This window comes from Tursiops truncatus, chromosome 14 (genome assembly GCF_011762595.2).
Source record: "Tursiops truncatus isolate mTurTru1 chromosome 14, mTurTru1.mat.Y, whole genome shotgun sequence".
NCBI classification, from domain to species: Eukaryota; Metazoa; Chordata; class Mammalia; order Artiodactyla; family Delphinidae; genus Tursiops; species Tursiops truncatus.
The window spans coordinates 30911779-30929511 of NC_047047.1; the positions used below are offsets into that span (position 1 = coordinate 30911779).

At 45.8% G+C, this 17733-nt stretch overlaps 1 protein-coding gene across 6 annotated transcripts in view; it reads right to left on the reverse strand.

The window, feature by feature from the left end:
- Window positions 1–17733, reverse strand: part of ANTXR1 (ANTXR cell adhesion molecule 1) — a 266303-nt gene that overhangs the window by 85335 nt on the left and 163235 nt on the right. For all 6 annotated transcript variants that reach the window (XM_073791293.1, XM_033838374.2, XM_073791292.1 and 3 more), the window contains exons 14-16: window positions 15305–15346; window positions 6121–6216; window positions 5432–5599 (exon numbers count right to left, since the gene is read on the reverse strand). In XM_073791293.1, the coding sequence (XP_073647394.1) occupies window positions 5432–5599; window positions 6121–6216; window positions 15305–15346 (306 nt within the window). The remainder of the gene's footprint in view (window positions 1–5431; window positions 5600–6120; window positions 6217–15304; window positions 15347–17733) is intronic.

The following is a 17733-nucleotide window of genomic DNA, read 5'->3' on the forward strand; positions in this document are numbered from 1 at the left end:
TATTGGCCATGCCCTGCCACTTGCAGGATCTTAGTTCTCTGACCAGGGGTCGAACCTGCGCCCCCTGAAGTGGAAGCATGGAGTCCTAACCACTGGACTGCCAGGGAACTCCCTAGACTCAAGTCAGATTGCCTGATTTGAATTCGAGCTGCCATTTGTGTGTCCTCGGGCAAGTGACTGACCCCTCTCTATGCTTCAGTTTCTTCATCTGTAAAATGGAGATCATACCTCACAGTGTTGTTGTGAGGATTAAATGACTCAACACGCATAACGTGCATGGAGGAGCGGGTGACTGCATTCTTATAGGGCCGGGGTCTGCAAACACTTGCTGTACAGGGCCAAAGGGTAAATATCTTAGGCTTTGTAGGTCAAGAGGCAAACTCCAGGCTATTATGTAGGTGCTGATATAATCATTTAAAAATACAAAAAGCCATTCTTAACTTGTGGGCCATATAAAAACACGGAACAGGGCAGATTTAGATGGCTGACCCTCTCTGTGGCCACAGCTCTTCTGGGCGGCCTCTTCTCTGGAGCTGCAGCTTTCACTGGTTCCAGTGACACCCTCTCGCCTCCTTGCTCTTCAGGCCTAGGGATGTAACAGCTCTCACTGTTGCTAGTCCCTGGGTGCCTCACCATTGCTATGCAATGAAGAGTAGTCCCCACTCTCTTAACCCTTCCCTGATCTGTGTGATTTCAACCCTCCTGAGGGTGCCTTCTGTTTCCTGCCAGGACTGTGACAAATCCGGTGAGAGGGTTCAGGAAAGGGAAGCAGAGTTTACGGCACAGCGTGAGGCTGAATGTTTTGCCCAAGGCTTAGTGAATGTGTATAGACATTGTGGCTAGAAGGTGGCTCATCGTGGACCATGCACTGGGTTAAACAGTGTGAAGGCTGAAGTTCTGGTAGCAAGTCCGTTCTTTTTCTGGACAAACAGTGTACATTACGACTTTTGAATTCCTTTCTGTGCTTCTACTCTCAAACTTCCTTGTTCTCGCCCTTCCCTCGCCCACCTGTCCAGATACACATAAGAGGACCTCTTTTGCTCTCCTTTCCTCAAAGATATGGCAAGAAGAACGTCACCTTCTTTGGATCGAGAGTACCTAAGTGATTTGTGTGGGTCACAGGAGAAAGTCTATCTGGCTTGATGCTCTGGGAGTTGTTTCATAATTACGTCCCGCGTGTCTCTTTAACAAGAGATGGTGGAATCCCTACTCCGTGCCAGGTACACTGCTGTTTATGGGTGATTCAAAGATGAGTTAAGCATAATTGGTGCCTCCGGGGGGTCAGATCTGGTGGAGGGAAGACTCATAGACAGGAGCAGTTACACAAAAGAGCTGTGGTACAAGAGTGCGCTAAGTGAGCCTCGGTGTGAGCTGCCCCAGCAGCGGGAGGGGCGTTCGCACTTCTTCCTGTCCTCACGAGGGAGTCCTACTGACGCGTAGCAAGCCCACCAGCATCACAGGTTTTTGCCATCTGGCTTTTCTGGTGATTCTTTGACACTCAGTTATCCAACCACTGAACACTAATCCAGCAGCTCTGTTTGTGGGAACCATAGGCCCGTGTGAAAACTAACAAGGTCTCCTGGCTGAGACTCTCGACAAATCTCTGAGGCGTGATTGTGGCCGCTTTGCCACGCACCACAGTTCCCGCCCTCAGGGAGCTTCCTCTGGAAGGCTGGCTGGAAGCTTGGGTGACAGCTGATTAACTGGGCTTGCTAAAACCCAGGTCACTGGGCCCAACCCCCAAAGCTGCCTATTTGGTAGATCTGGGTTGGGGCCTGAGAATGTTCATTTCTAACGAGTTCCTGGGGGATGCTGATGCTGCTGGTCCAGGCACCACACTTTGAGACCCAGCACACACACAGACACACACAGAGACACATACATACACAGACACACACAGACACACAGACACACACACACAGACACAGACACACAGACACACAGACACAGACACACAGACACACAGACACATACAGACACACACACAGACACACACACAGACACACACACACAGACACACACACACAGACACACACAGACACAGACACAGACACACACACAGACACACACAGACACACACACACACAGACACACAGACACACAGACACAGACACACACAGACACACAGACACACAGACACAGACAGACACACACAGACACACACACACAGACACACACACAGACACAGACACACAGACACAGACACACAGACACAGACACACACAGACACACACACATACACAGACACAGACACACAGACACACACAGACACACACACATACACAGACACAGACACACACACAGACACAAACACACACATAACACACACACACACACAGACACACACAGACACAGAACACACAGACACACACAGACACAGACACAGACACACACAGACACACACACACATAACACGCACACAGACACACACACAGAGACACACACACAGACGCACACATAACACACACACACACAGACACACACACAGACACACACACAGACACAGACACACAGACACACACATAACACGCACACACACATAACACGCACACACACAGAGGACACAAACAGACACACACACACAGAGACACACACACAGAGACACACACACACACAGACACAGACACACAAACACACACAACAAACACACACAACACGCACACACACAAACACACACGCACACAGAACACACGCACACAAACACACACACATAAACACACACACATACACACACACACACACACACACACACACACACACACACACACAATGACCAAGGCTGAAGAGCAGGGGCTTTGGAGGGAGCGATAACTGGGGCAAGGGCAACAGAGGGGTCTCACTTAGGGAGTTTGGATGAGAAATTTGAAAAGGGAGGCGTTGGGGAAAAATGGAGTTACACCTGATGAGAAAAAGTGGGCAGGTTGTGAAGGCCAGAGAGCCTTTGGAAGCCTATCGTGAGGCTGAATCATTAGGTTTGAGACGTCAGGCCTGGGAATTTGTATTTTTAAAGCTCTTCCAGGTGATTCTGATTCTCAGCCAAGTTTGAGACCCTCTATATGCTCAATAGCCAGCAGTACCTGGCACAGAGTAGGTGCACAACAAATACTCAATTGAACTGGATCTAATTCCAAGTGTGTGTTGGGAGTGTTTTGAGATTTCTAAATCGAGTTGTCCATATCCTCATTTATTTCGTAAAACTCAGTCCTAAACCACTAGTTAACAGATGAATAACATGCTCTCAAGCAGAAATTGAATTCTTCAAATAGAATGAATGTTCTCTCAACGTCCAAGATTACAGAGATGAAAACCCGGCTCTTACCAAATATGTTGTATTAGTCACGAGGTACAGATTCCTGAAAACAACACAATAGAAAATCCCCTTTCGTCTTGTCTCTGAGATTCTACTTGGCTCCTTCCTGTCTGCACATGTATGCACGCCACTGCATGTTCCACATTAGAAAATAATTAGAAGCAAACAGCTGTTAGTCAAGCAAGCCACATTTTGCCTACATTTTTCCAGAGTTCAACCCATTGCCCTGGGGGGAGGGGTGGCTTATCTAAAGAATCTCACCACGTTAAACACGTCAAACCGAAATGGAAATGCACCGCGATTAGTCTGAGCGTGAGGTAGGTCTGCGGAGCAGAGACAACTACTAAGAAAGTTTCCCTCCACTGTTTAAAATGGTTATTTCTTTTGATTTCATGGCAGAAAGTCTGCTCTAAAATTAGCAAATATCTCAGCGAATGATGAGTGTTATTTTTGTTGTCACTGGAAGAAGGGTAAAGCTGTGTGTGTGTGTGTGTGTGTGTGTGTGTGTGTGTGTGTGTGTGTGTGTGTGTGGGGTGGTGATGAGAGCTGGTTCTTATAGTGAATCTTTCGCTGAGTCCTTGGACTTGGCATAGTTCTGTCTGCAGCACAGAACTAGAGGCCGTAGACCTGAGATGCAGCCTTGGGTTCCAGACCTGGGCAGAGCAAGGACTCTACCATCTCAGTTTTCCATGGCAGGAAACGAGGGAATGGGGACAGATTATGTCAGTCTTTTTAGCTACGATTTCCTAGTGCTCTCTGATAACTGGCTTAGTGTAGATGCTTATGGGCAAGACCACAGAGCAAGGGTGTTGGATGAATCACATGAATTCAAAGATACCTGCACCCAAGAGGAAGAGAAAAGAGGACTTTAGGAAGTATTAACTGCCTCCTATGACTTAAATTTTCCAGTAAGTCAAAGAGGGTTTTAGTTGAGCTCTGGAGCTGTGAGGGGCGGGGCGGGGGGAAGAGGGATGCTGGAGAAATAAGGCATTTTGCTCACAGCCAGGAAGAGTGAGTATCAGATCTATGGCCAACACAGTCCACTAGCGTGTCCTGATACACCAGCACCTGGCTTGAATAAAGGGAGATGGGCTTATGTTATGGCAAGAGGAACAGAGATTAGGCATTAAGGAGAATCCTGCCATTGTTGTTAGACTGTGGAATTTCCTACCAGTGAAGTTACCAGATGTTACTGTAATTTATAATGATCCTCTGGGGTTACTGCCCAAGTCACTTTCTCCTAGCCCACTCTCATTCCACCACTTTGCCACGGTGATTTAAAAAAGCCCAGCTCCCATTCCTGGGCGTATATCCAGAAAAGACAAAAACATAACATGCACCCCAATGTTCATAGCAGCACTATTTACAATAGCCAAGATATGGAAGCAACCTAAATGTCCATCAACAGATGAATGGATAAAGAAGATGTGGTATATATATACAATGGAATATTACTCAGCTGTAAAAAAGAATGAAATAATAGCATTTGCAGCAACATGGATGGACTTAGAGATTGTCATACTAAGTGAAGTAAGTCAGACAGAGAAAGACAAATGCCATATGCTATCACTTATATGTTGAATCTAAAAAAATTATACAAATGAGCTTATTTATAAAACAGAAACAGACTCACAGACATAGAAAACAAACTTATGGTTACCAAAAGGGAAAGGAGGCAGGGAGGGATAAATTAGGAGTTTTAGATTAACAGATACAAACTACTATATATAAAATAGATAACCAACAAGGACCTACTGTATAGCACAGGGAACTACACTCAACATTTTGTAACAACCTATAATGGAAAAGAATCTGAAAAAGAGTATATATATATATACATGAAACTGAATCACTGAAAACACCTGAAAACTAATAAAACATTGTAAATCAACTCTACTTCCATTAAAAAAGCCCAGCTCTCACCTTGATACTGTGGAAGTTGAGAAAGTACACACTTATACTTTCAAGTCCATGATTTTAGAAATTTGTTTCTTTGTGATAAGCTGGATTTTGGTTTGATATTTTATCATACCAAAAGATTCTGATTCTTCCTATGTAAGTGTTTTAGGAGGAGTGAGGATGGGTTTTTGAGGATGGGTTTTTGAGTAGAAAGAGGCACACCTTGATCGGAGAATACCACTTCCGGGGGGACGAGGGCCTGCGCATGTTGTTGTTGAGATTTCGGGGTTCTGGGAATTCGTACTCCTGCTCTGGCATCTTGACTCTTGCATTCTTTGCCTTCTCCAACTTAGCACCTTCTTCTGTGGAGCCCTTTTCTCCCCAACGAACCTAAAATAAATAACATACAAAAAAACCAAAAGGACAAAATAAAATCTGACGGCTCTGGAGAACGAGAATCACAAATAACTGTATGATGTGCTACCCAGTCCTCATTTCCTTTGGGTTTTGAGGGTAGGGAAGAGCGGTGGTATGGAAAAAGGGAAAGGGGGAGGGCTAAAGGAGCAGAGAAAGGCAGCGAGGGGCATGGATATTTGGGGGAGGAACTGTCCAGGCTGTGGGGACAGTACGTGCAAAGGCATTGTGGGCCCAGGCGAGAACTTTGGATTTTATTCCAGTGAGAGAAGAAACCACTGCGGGTGGGGTTGAGCCAATGCGCGAATCGCTCTGACTCACAGTGGGCAAGATACAGGAGTGCACAGGTAAAAGGCTGTACCCGCCATCTCTCCATCTGATGCCTCCCAGTCCACATCCTCATTAGACCTCAGGTGTGAGTTTTCACCAATTTGCTTTGGTTTTCCGTCCCTGAGTAGTCAGCACATAGATATGAGTACATGAAGCTGTCCTCTTACCTCCATCCTTTTAATGCCTCCAACTCCTCGCCCACCATAATAAGAGGCATCTACCGTAGGCCACTTTTTCTTAGGCAGACCATCGTCATCTTCTTCCTGCAGAGAGATTGTGACACATGAAGGAAGCAAAGCACCATTGCTGTATGTATGTGTCCACTGTCGCAAAGCGGATAGGGGTAGACTGCCTGGGTTAAATCCCAGTGCTCCCGCTTCCTGGGGCCCTGGGAAATCACTTAACCTACCTAAGCTTATTTTTCTTACCTGTAAAGTGGGAATAAAGAGCAGCACGACGTGGTTAGACTGTGGTGTATTCTTGGGACCTGTTCTCTTCTGCATCTCTACTCCTTGATAGGGTATCTCATCTAATCCCATCTACATGTTAATGACCTGTCAATTTACATCTTCATCCCTGACTACTCTGAACTCCGTTGACACGGACATCTCCTCCTGGGGGACTAATCAACATCTCAACCATACCGCATCCCAGACATAGACGATGGACTTCAGGACACGGGGAGTGGGGAGGGGAAGCTGGGACAAAGTGAGAGAGTAGCACTGACATATACACACTACTAAACGTGAAACATTGTATATATGTGCCACATCTTCTTTATCCATTCATCTGATGATGAACACTTAGGTTGTGGCACATATATACAATGGAATATTACTCAGCCATAAAAAGAAACGAAATTGAGCTATTTGTAAAGAGGTGGATAGACCTAGAGTCTGTCATACAGAGTGAAGTAAGTCAGAAAGAGAAAGACAAATACCGTATGCTAACACACATATATGGAATTTAAGAAAAAAAAATGTCATGAAGAACCTAGGGGTAAGATAGGGATAAAGACACAGACCTACTAGAGAATGGACTTGAGGATATGGGGAGGGGGAAGGGTAAGCTGTGACAAAGCAAGAGAGAGGCATGGACATATATACACTACCAAACGTAAAATAGATAGCTAGTGGGAAGCAGCCGCATAGCACAGGGAGATCAGCTCGGTGCTTTGTGACCGCCTGGAGGGGTGGGATAGGGAGGGTGGGAGGGAGACGCAAGAGGGAGGAGATATGGGGATATATGTATACGTACAGTTGATTCACTATGTTATACAGCAGAAACTAACACACCATTGTAAAGCAATTATACTCCACTAAAGAGGTTAAAACAAAACAAAGCAATACCGAATCAAAAAGAAGTCCTGATTTCCCCACTTCAGACCTGCTCCTCCCACAGTCTTCCCCCCTGCCTAGGAGTCACTCTTGAATTCTCTCTCCCCCACTGCCCTTCTCCCACCCCATCTCAATTTCCCAGCGAGCTCTGTTGACCCTACTTCTAAAAGATTCCAAATGTGTGACTTCTCCAACTGTACCCCCATCACCACCTCCATCACCTTGGTCTCAAGGCCCCATAAGCTTTCTCCTAGATACTGAGGTAGTCTCCTAACTGACCTTCCTGCTGCCCTCTTACCTACGATCCATGCTCCACAAAGCAGCAGAATAAATTCCAAACCCCGACTCTGCCCTGCGAGCTCTGGCCTTTGCTCACCTCTCCAGCCTTCTTCCTTACCACGCTCCCCTTCTCTCTGGCCCTCAAACATTCTGCGTGCATCCCTGTCTTGGGGACTGTGCACAGTCCCTTGTCCAGGAATGGCTTTTCCCCTGATCTTTTCATGGTTGCATCCTTCTTATCACTCCACAGAGAGGCCTTCCCTGGACATCCTTCTCAAGTAGTCCCACTCTCTTCGTCCCATCAATCTGTTTTATTTTTATTTTTAGCTCTTACCATGGCTTGCTATTTATTTATTGTCTGTCTCTGCACACCGGGATGTAAGTTCCAAGGAAACTTCTGGTTATTTGTCGTATTTACTATTCTCTTCTCAGCTTTTAGAACAGCATCTAGTATGTGGTAGATGCCCAAGAATCATCTGCTGAATTTACAAATAAACTAAATGAGATGATTCAAATAAAGCAGTAAACTCAGTGCCTGCAACTTAGCTCAGAGACAGGAAGCTAGCACTGATTATATTTTTCAAAATGAAGGAGCTTGTAAGTTTATGGATGGAAAAGGGAAGGATAATCAGCAAAACTCTTCCTCATCTTGGCACAGTGATTATTCCTGTTGTGGGGAGAAAAACTCACCATCTACGGTCCTGGATGGGCTATAAGGTGGTGTGTAATTTCCCTCCTGGGTAGGGAAAGGAAGCTAAAAAAGGGGTCAGCAAAGCAGCAGGATGAGCTCAGAACAAGCGGCCCTCCTACAGACTTGTGTTGGAGGCATCTGTGGAGGCAGTAGAGTCCCATGTGAGGCCGTCACTGTATGGAAAGGGGCATCCCATGCATGGGGCAGGGTATAAAGCACGGGTCGGCAGAAGAGAGATCAGAGCCAGAGGTGACAAAGCAAAACAGTAACACATAACACATTAAGACTCCCAGGGTGACCTGCTGTGCTTGCAATAGGCAGGCTTCTTTTTAAAAATTCAAAAACAGTATGAATACATAGTGATCACCGCTGACCAGAGGACCTGCAACATTCTGGCAGGTGAGCAGAATGGGTCAGTCCCTCTCTGTGTCTCTCTCTCTCTCTTCAACGTATATGTCCTTCTTGGACGTGGGACTGTGTGCCCTGAAGGCACAGTGGATTCTGTTGACCCTTATATTTTAAATCTTGCACAGAGCCTGGTGTACAGTAGGTGCTCAATATTTGCAAGTATTGAATTCACGATAACCACAGCTGGATTTATGTACCCTTGACCGTGTATGTGCCGGTCACTCTTCTGGGCACTTGACGTGTATCAATATTAAACCAGTTAGCTCATCTTTAATCTTTCAAACCTACATGTTGTCAGATAAATTTAATGGGTAAGACAAAGCTCTTAAGATGTATTTGGATCCCTTACAATAGAGATCTGATAATTAAGGGACCTGGGAAGAAGAGGCCCAACAGACAAGAAATTGTCTCAAAGGTTTTATCCCGTTTTCGTATTTCTAATAAAATTTGGTTTCCAGAGATGAAAAATAAAATGAAATAAACCAGTTAGCTCACAAATAGCCACTGAGGTAGTTGGTGCTATTACACCCATTTTACAGAGAAGGAATAGAGAGGTTAAGTGACTGAGTCACCAGCTGGAATGCGGTGGAGATGGATTTGAGCCCAGGCAGCTATACACTCTTGTTTGATTGTTTCTCAGTGTTGACAAAATTCAAGGTTTTGCCCTTCTTTGTTTTGCTTTTCCAACCATTTGATGCTTTCAAATAAATGCTAGTTTTCTACTTCTCAACCCTTGTAGCTGCTAATTTTGAACACTTCTGACTATAAAACATGGCAAAGTAATAAATAAAAACAAGCAAAAGCAAAAAAAAAAAAAAAAAAAAAAAAAATACCAAAGCAGGGAAATACTATAGCTCACAGTACTTTACCTTATGATATAATTTCAGAAAGCTTCTGATGATGACGTCAACCAGGAACTTTATATGGTTAAACTTTACCACCAGAGTATGTCTGTGTGTCATACATGAAACATGGCTTCAAAAAGCCTGGGCATGCCTGGTCTAGTGCCTTGTTCAAAGGACTTAACTGAAATTAAGTCACCCTAAACGGAACATACCACCAAGAATGTAAGAAACTCCAAGGATACAGCTGCTCTTATTCATTAGGGGGCTGAAAAGGTCTTATGAGTCTCCTAATTTCTTAAATGACAGGAGCACAAACATTACAGACCATCTAACTGAGCCATTTCATTGCACAGAAGAGGATAGTCAGATCCAGAAAAACGAAGAGAAGTTCCGGTCTGGCTTGCTGATGCCTCGTCCGGGATTCCCCCTATATTTGCACACGGAGCGCCCTCCCGCTCATCTCTTCCCGCCCCGGGGCTCTACTTCTCCGCGGTGCCTGGGTACCCAGGGTGGGCCGGCCTTCTGCGCATGTGCAGGGCCCACGTCCCACACGGGAAATGCCGAGACTGCAAACCGCTCCACGCGTTCCTGATACACCAAGCCTGCCTTTAATCCCCTGACCCGAGCTTGCCTGCCAAACTCAAACAACAACAGCAAAAGACAACACAGAGGCCCAGGGTTTGACCAAAGGGGGAGTCAGAATTTCCCTGCAGTTACCATGGCTCTGTTTACACATTCTAGAGACGGGAGGGTTTTGCAATCTTCAGAAGAGAAGGGAATCTTTGATGTGTTTTTTTCATTTGGCCAAAAATTGATGGAGTAAAATCATAGTCCCCAGCAATTCCACTAACAGAATTGGCAGCACCTGAGGTGAATTTCTACCTCTAATCAAGTATAAGGGCTTTGGGGGAAGTCCCCCTCAAACTGCCCTTTAAGGATGTCGCAGGGAGGGGAAAAACCACCAGTATGATAAATGGAGGACAGACTGGATGAGCTGAATTGCTTTGTGTTAGCAAAGCCGTAGGAATCAGGGGTTTGTGGGCGGTCAGCAGAAGAGTGGAACTGAGCTCCAGAAAACTACCAGCCCCTGCCCTGCCCCCACCCCCACCCCCCGAGACGGCCAGAACCGTCCAAGAGTGGAATGAAGGGGCTTTTTAAGTCTGTCGGAAGTTGTTAATTGGCTGCACTGTGCTGTAACCCACTCATACTTTTAAACCTTCAGTAACGCTCCCTATGCAGACGGCTTTGTGCCCGTGGTGCCTTTGGGGGATGGAGGGATCTGGTTTGTCAGATGGTATCTGTCTCCTTCTGAGAGGAGATAACACAGAAGAAGCCAGAAATGGAGTCAGTGGTGCCTGGAGAAACCTCAGAGATTAGGGAGGGATGCTGGTTTCCCATCAGGGGAAGTTGTGTTTAAATTTTAAAGGATGTGGTGGCCCCAGACATCCAGTTGTCTGATGTTTGGGTAACACAAGTGGCAGCACGTGACCCAGACAGTGAGGCCCATTCTGACCTGCTCGTCCTCAGGCAGACCTGCTCTAGGAGGAAAAAAGCTATAAACTATGAAGTCTGATGCACACGTTTGGTTGGCCCGTAACTGGATTAGTCCTGTGCTGCTGTCACACACTGAAACTTTCCATCTTTCTAATCATGCCAGGCTTTTGTATAGCCCCATGCTTCAACATTCACAGCTCCATGTGCTCGGGACAAACTTCTCCCACTTCTTCTGCCTGCCTTTTAAGCTATTGCTCGAATTTAACCTATTCTGTGAAGAACTCCCTGATTCCCCAGAGGATTCAATGCTCCCTTCTTGTATGTGCCATGGTTCCTTGTATTGACCTTCACTCACTCAACAGATATTTAACAATTAGTTAGTTATTAAGCAAACCAGCAAGGAGAAGGGGTGAGATCACTGATCCTGGGGTTGCCTCACTCCTCCTTATAGGCCATGATGTGAATAGCGCCCCCTGGAGCTGTGATGTGGTGGCCCTCTGAGACTCAGTCTACAAGTTCTTTAACATTCCTGCTTCTCTGACATCCATTTGGCAGGAGAGACAGATGGCTAGTTTGACCCAAGTAGGCTCTCAATCTCCAATTCACTATGGGTACCAGTGGGAACTACCTATGGAAAGGAGAACATAACTGAAACGGAATGGAGCCCAAGGAAACAGTTTTAAATCAGACTTGGAATTCATTAAAAAGGTCACTGAACTGTAACACATCTTAAACCCTTAGGACAAACCCTATGTAGCCCCAAACAATGTATTTGTCCGTTCCTTCCTTCACTCACTCAAGCAACTGTAGTTGTGCCCCACTGCACAGTGTTCTAGTTTGAGAAAAACAGAGAGAATGCAGCTGTCAACAAGATCGTTTACATTTACAGAGGGGTAAGTTTTGTGAGGGTGACGACATGAAACAAAGGATTAAGGCTACAGAAACTCCCAGGCCCAAGAGGCTCTGGCGGGGAGGGCAGACCTCAAGTAGATCTGGCTGTACTGTCTCATCTGAAGTCTTTGGGGATAAGCCAGAGAGGTCACCTTCACTGTCAGTCAGCCTTGGAGATGAATTCCTAGGAGTGAATTGGCGAATCTGAAAAATTCATCAACACTTCTGTTTGTAAATACCAGAAAATTCCAACTGACTTAACTATATGTTTTGGTACCATCATATCTGTTCACACACACACAGTGATTAACACAGTGACTGTCTTGTGTTCTTCAATAAAGAATTGTGTGTATATTTTTTAAAGCAATGTTCCACTTTATTTATTTCATTTTATTTTTTAAATACTTATCCTTACTATGTGTACCTATATGGTGTTTTACATTTTATCTATTTCATTTTTTAATTTATTATTTATTTATTTTTGTGGTACATGGGCCTCTCACTGCTGTGGCCTCTCCCGTTGCGGAGCACAGGCTCCGGACGCGCAGGCTCAGCGGCCATGGCTCACGGGCCCAGCTGCTTCGCAGCATGTGGGATCTTCCCGGACCGGGACACGAACCCGTGTCCCCTGCCTCGGCAGGCGGACTCTCAACCACTGCGCCACCAGAGAAGCCCCAGTACTTATTGTTAATTGGATGCCCACCCAGTGTCATTTCCTTCAGTACACATCCCTCTCTCTCTCAAACGGTCAGAAAATCCATGGAAGGTGAGGACATTTAGAACTAAATCAGCAGATGAAGTACTGCATTATTGATTCTCCCATAAACTGCCAATTGTTTGGAATAACTAGAGACTTAGTGAGGAATCCTCACTCTGTTGCCAATTAGAGAAGACCCTTAACCCAGGAAATGCCCTTCTTGGTTGTGAAAATTGAGCTTCCTTGTTTTTGGGGAGAGCTTGAAATTTCAAGTAATTTTTCCTTGTCCTGTCTTTATATACAGAAACATTACTGTTGGTTGCACGAAATCTCAAGAAGTCATGCCTTTTCATATTACGCATTTTGATATTCCCTAATAAAGAGGAGACCACTGAGAGCTCATTATAAAGTTGTGTCCATTGTCTAAGTTTATTCATTTTTTAGTAGATTTACCTCCCTTAGGATATGATGCTTACAGAGCTGATGAAAGTTTGGATAATTGATGCTTGTTCATATACATGGCAGAGATGATTTAACCTCATTTGGCTAATGATTGAATGTTAGATACTGTATTAAGCTCTTTGGGGAATATGTCAAAGATTAATTAGATATAGATCCTGACCTTCAAGTATAGCTAATGCTCTTAAACTTTGATGCAGAAGGAAAAGTTTAATAAATAAATACCCTGGGAATGTGCAGAAGGTAGACATTAGCTCTGGTGGAAGGAATTACAGCCTAGGAGCTGTGCTGGAAAGGCTGGTGGGATTTGAACACACAGGGAGGTGCAGTGGAGAAGGTTGTCTAGATTCAGGCTATGATTTTTAGGGCCTTGTATAAAATACTTTTATGGGCTGAGTTATGTCATCGTTTCTGTGGGATTTCTTTATTTTTTATTTTTTTCTGCCAAAACACATTAGGAAGGAGATTAAGCCTGCTTAATTCACAGGGCCAAGGACCAGTCAGGGCCAGCACGCATGCCCAGGTAATCAGCACAGCCTGCAGCCCGCCCCGGCCAGCCCGGAAGCTCCTGTAGGTCTAACAGAACCTTGTAGGTCTCCAGTGTCCCCAGGTTGTCCTTCTGTTTCAGAAATCAGGTCTGCCTTCTTGAGGTGAAAGTGTGACTTCCATAAGAATAGTGGATGAAACTGGAAAAATTCAACTACCTCTTTTCTCTTGCTTTTAGCTATTCTTTCTTGGTGGTTTTCTGGCTTGGGCTTTTTTTTTTCCTCCAAAATTGTATCGTTGGCTATCAGACTTCATTCTACAAATACTTATTGAGCTTGTTTTGTGTGTGGAGTCCTAGGCTAGATGCTGGGGCCTGGGGTCAACCACACCCCACAGTCTTGGACCTAAGTCTCCTGGCGTATTTTGGCCATGGTGGCTGCCACATCACATCACCTTCCAAAGGCAAATGCAGAGCCAGCAACAGAAAAGGGCAATAACTCCGCTAATTGAACATAATGAGTGAAGGGAACATTCTTCACCTCAGGGCAAACAGAGCAACCTCAGCGAGAGCTTCTCGCCCTATTTTTCTCTGGGAGTATAAGACACAGCTGCACACAACAGAACCACAGCCAAGCTGGAACCCGGGGAACTAGCCACGGTGCTTTCTCTTGAAGGATTAAGAAAAGGCTTTTGTGGATGTCAGGAGAGTTTTTTTTTCCTCCCTCCTCTGTGCACAGAAATGTAATTTCCTCCTCTGATTTCTGGGCAGAAAGTTAGCATTCCAACAAGATGCGCTTTAATTGATTGCAGTTATTAAATCCCTTAGCTTACAAGCTTAGAATTCAGGATATAAGAGCCACATGGAATTTTAAATGTAATCCTTATTATTATTATTTTTTTTCTGTATGTAGGCAACTTGACAAAGGCATTGGGAAGACGAGTGGTGAGGGGGTGTTGCTCGCTTTGCAACAACAGACCTTACGGATTAAGGACAATGAACTTGAAACCTCACCAGTATATCTTCTGATCCCACTAAGTTTGCAGACCTGGACTCTGGCTTCTAAATTGGTTACTGTTGCATTGAGGGAGGCCAGCTAACCCAGGAGTAATCGGAGGATCAGGAAAAGCACTGGGCAGGCACTGCTGCCCAGGGATTCTCCTTCTCACCATTAGCCTTTAACGCCTCCAGGCCACACATGCACCAGACCTGCTTGTTGGACAACTTACGGTGGCATTTAAGTCATTTTTCTTCCTTTAAATGATGAGGGTCTAATGTCCTATGCAAGGCTGGCATACTAGCATATCCCCCTCCACTGTATTTTCTTTACTGCCTGGCAAACTTCAGCACCATCTGTTTCTAGAACCGCTGATTGTTTGGACGATGTGGCAAATTCACTCTGATCTACACATATAAAGCATAAGTCTCTGCAGGGAGAAGAGATCCATCAGGTGTCTGTATTACAGGAAAAATCAGTACCTTGGGGCTCCAAATAATTGTACGTATAAAACTACTTATGTTTGCATTTCAAATTTTTCTTGCAAGGAGAAAACCTTCCAAAAACTATTCTGCCTCGGGCTGCCAGTTCACTTCAGTTCCTGTTCAACCTTGGTTAGGAAAGAGCCAGAGACCTACCTCCCTCTTTGCTGCTTTGCACTCAGTGGGAGTCTGGGCTTGACTTAGCTCTGCTTTGCAGAGGCCTGAGTCTCGGGCTGCCCAGTCAGCTCTCTGCCCCACTCCACCATCCTGTCCACCTAGTCACTCACCTCACTTTCCTCAGCAGGGGGTGGAGGGAGCTCCTTGATAATCTGAAAAGGAAAAAACAGAACAAGTCAGTAGAAATCTCCAGCCACCTGCTTTCCAAGAGTCCTGCTCTCAAGAGGTACCTGGTGGTGTGGCCATAATTATAGTAATGGGCCCAAGCAAGGCAGGTGTCTTTCTGGGCAGAATAGCTCAGTTAGTTAGAGCATGACCCAGGCAGAGAGTTCCACACTCAATTGTGTCTCAATTTTTTTTTTTTTTTTTTTTTTGCGGTAGGCGGGCCTCTCACTGCTGTGGCCTCTCCCGTTGCGGAGCGCAGGCTCTGGACGCGCAGGCTCAGCGGCCATGGCTCACGGGCCCAGCCGCTCCGCGGCATGTGGGATCTTCCCGGACCGGGACACGAACCCGTGTCCCCTGCATCGGCAGGCGGACTCTCAACCACTGTGCCACCAGGGAAGCCCCTCTGCTGTAGTTTTGTATAGAGAAAAAAACGTTCCACGGGTAGAAGTTTCATCTTTTACCCCAGGGAGCTATCCTGCAAATTTATTCACTCATTTCTTCATCTGGTCATTCCTGCATCAAATCATTCACCCACCCGCCCAAACAGCTGCACATTTAACAAAGAATGGTCCAGAACAGAAGTTAAGATAGTGCTACAGAGATAAGTCAGGTATGGACCACACTCAAACTGTTGGCAATCCCATTAACTGTCACTGGCCCCAGGTGGTACCCATGGAGGGAGGATGTGACGGTCAGGCTGACGGATTCCCAACAAAGGGCAGCAAAGAAGGGGTAACGGGGGATTCCTTTCAGGGCCCTGAAATTTAAGAGGCACAAAGATTTACATAACAATATTCTAAGACTGGACTCTGCAAATACCCCATCATCAGGGTTAAAGAGAGACCTGTGGTCACTCTGGGAAGGCAAGCAATTGTGAGCCCCTTCTAGCCAATGAGAGGATGGGTGACATACGGAGAAGCACGGGAAGGACAAAAGAAGGGTGGCGGTAAGTAGCCTGTCCTCACTTTTGTCTCCACCTTGCACACCCCATTCATAAAAGGGAAGCTCTTGTACCCTTGCAGTTAATTTGATTTAGAGTCTTTTACAAGGTAATTTGGCCGTTATCCACTCTGACTGCACCATGTCTCCCTCCTCTCATACCCCAAGCTTATTATCAGAATGTTGGGTCCCCTACCTGCAGTCTTTTTCCTTAGAAAATTCTGGTAAATACAAAAGTCATTAAATATCTTTTGATGTCTTAGCGTCAGGGCTGGCCTGGACCACTTTATGGTTGGATGCTCGAGCACTGTCCATGGGACCAGTTCCTTAATGTAGTGGGAGGGCTCTCCCGGCTGCAGGGCAGGCCGCCTACTAGGCAGCTCTTCCTCACTTCTGCCCCCTACTAAGTCCATATCACCTTTGATTTGATGATTATTCTGGGACCTCATTTGGGCTCTGATCCCCACTGCTGTCACCCATGCCATCACTATCTGTAATGTCATCTCTGTATGTTGAGACAGGCTACTGACTTGAGGCTCTACTAACGTCAGCCAGGGAACTGAGCCTCCAGTCACCTAAAAGGATAGGACTCAAGTAATTAAGAGGCAGAGGCTATCATTTCAATTTATTTATGAATTTTATAAATAAATATTTTTTGGCTGCACCGTGCGTCATGGAGGGTCTCAGTTCCCCGGCCAGGGATCGAACTTGCAACCCCTGCACTAGAAGTGCAGAGTCTTAACCCCAGGACCGCCAGGGAAGCCCCGAGGCTATCATTTCAAACTCTCATTTCATCTGCCTCCACTTCCTGGCCATCGTGGGAAACCTGCTGAAGGTCTTTGGAAAGCATGAAGCCATGATTTTGCTCACCCACTCAACACTGGCTCCAAATTCCTTAAAAACAGTCTCTGAGGAGGGTCATTACTGCCCAGTGCTGATTTCCCATCATCCCAGAGGCAGTGATGATTTTCAAACAGGAAATGCCTGGAGACTGGAGGGAGGGGTGAGGAGCTGGGGACAGCGATCTGGAATGCATCTCTTCTCTCAGGGCGGGATTAAGGAAGGGAGCGAGAGGAGAGCAGGATACTTAGGAACACAGACAGATGTTGACAAGATTGCTGTAGGCAGTGTATTTGCTAAGTACCCTGGGTGTACAGAGACTTGGTGCAGAGCAGCTGGGGTTTTGTCTTCACAGTGCAACCGGCTTGCCCCCTTGCTGCATGGAAGCACTGTGTAGTTGTCAAATGTGAACCCCAGACCTGCCCTTTTTTGACTGTGACGATCTGCCAAGTCCCTGAACCTCCTTGAGCTCCACTTCATCTGCTAAATGGGAGCAATAACACTAACCTTGCAGGCACTGAGTCACGATGAGCAATAATGTTTGCAAAACATCTGGAACAGAGCGGGTGCTCAATAGATGGTGAATACTATTATT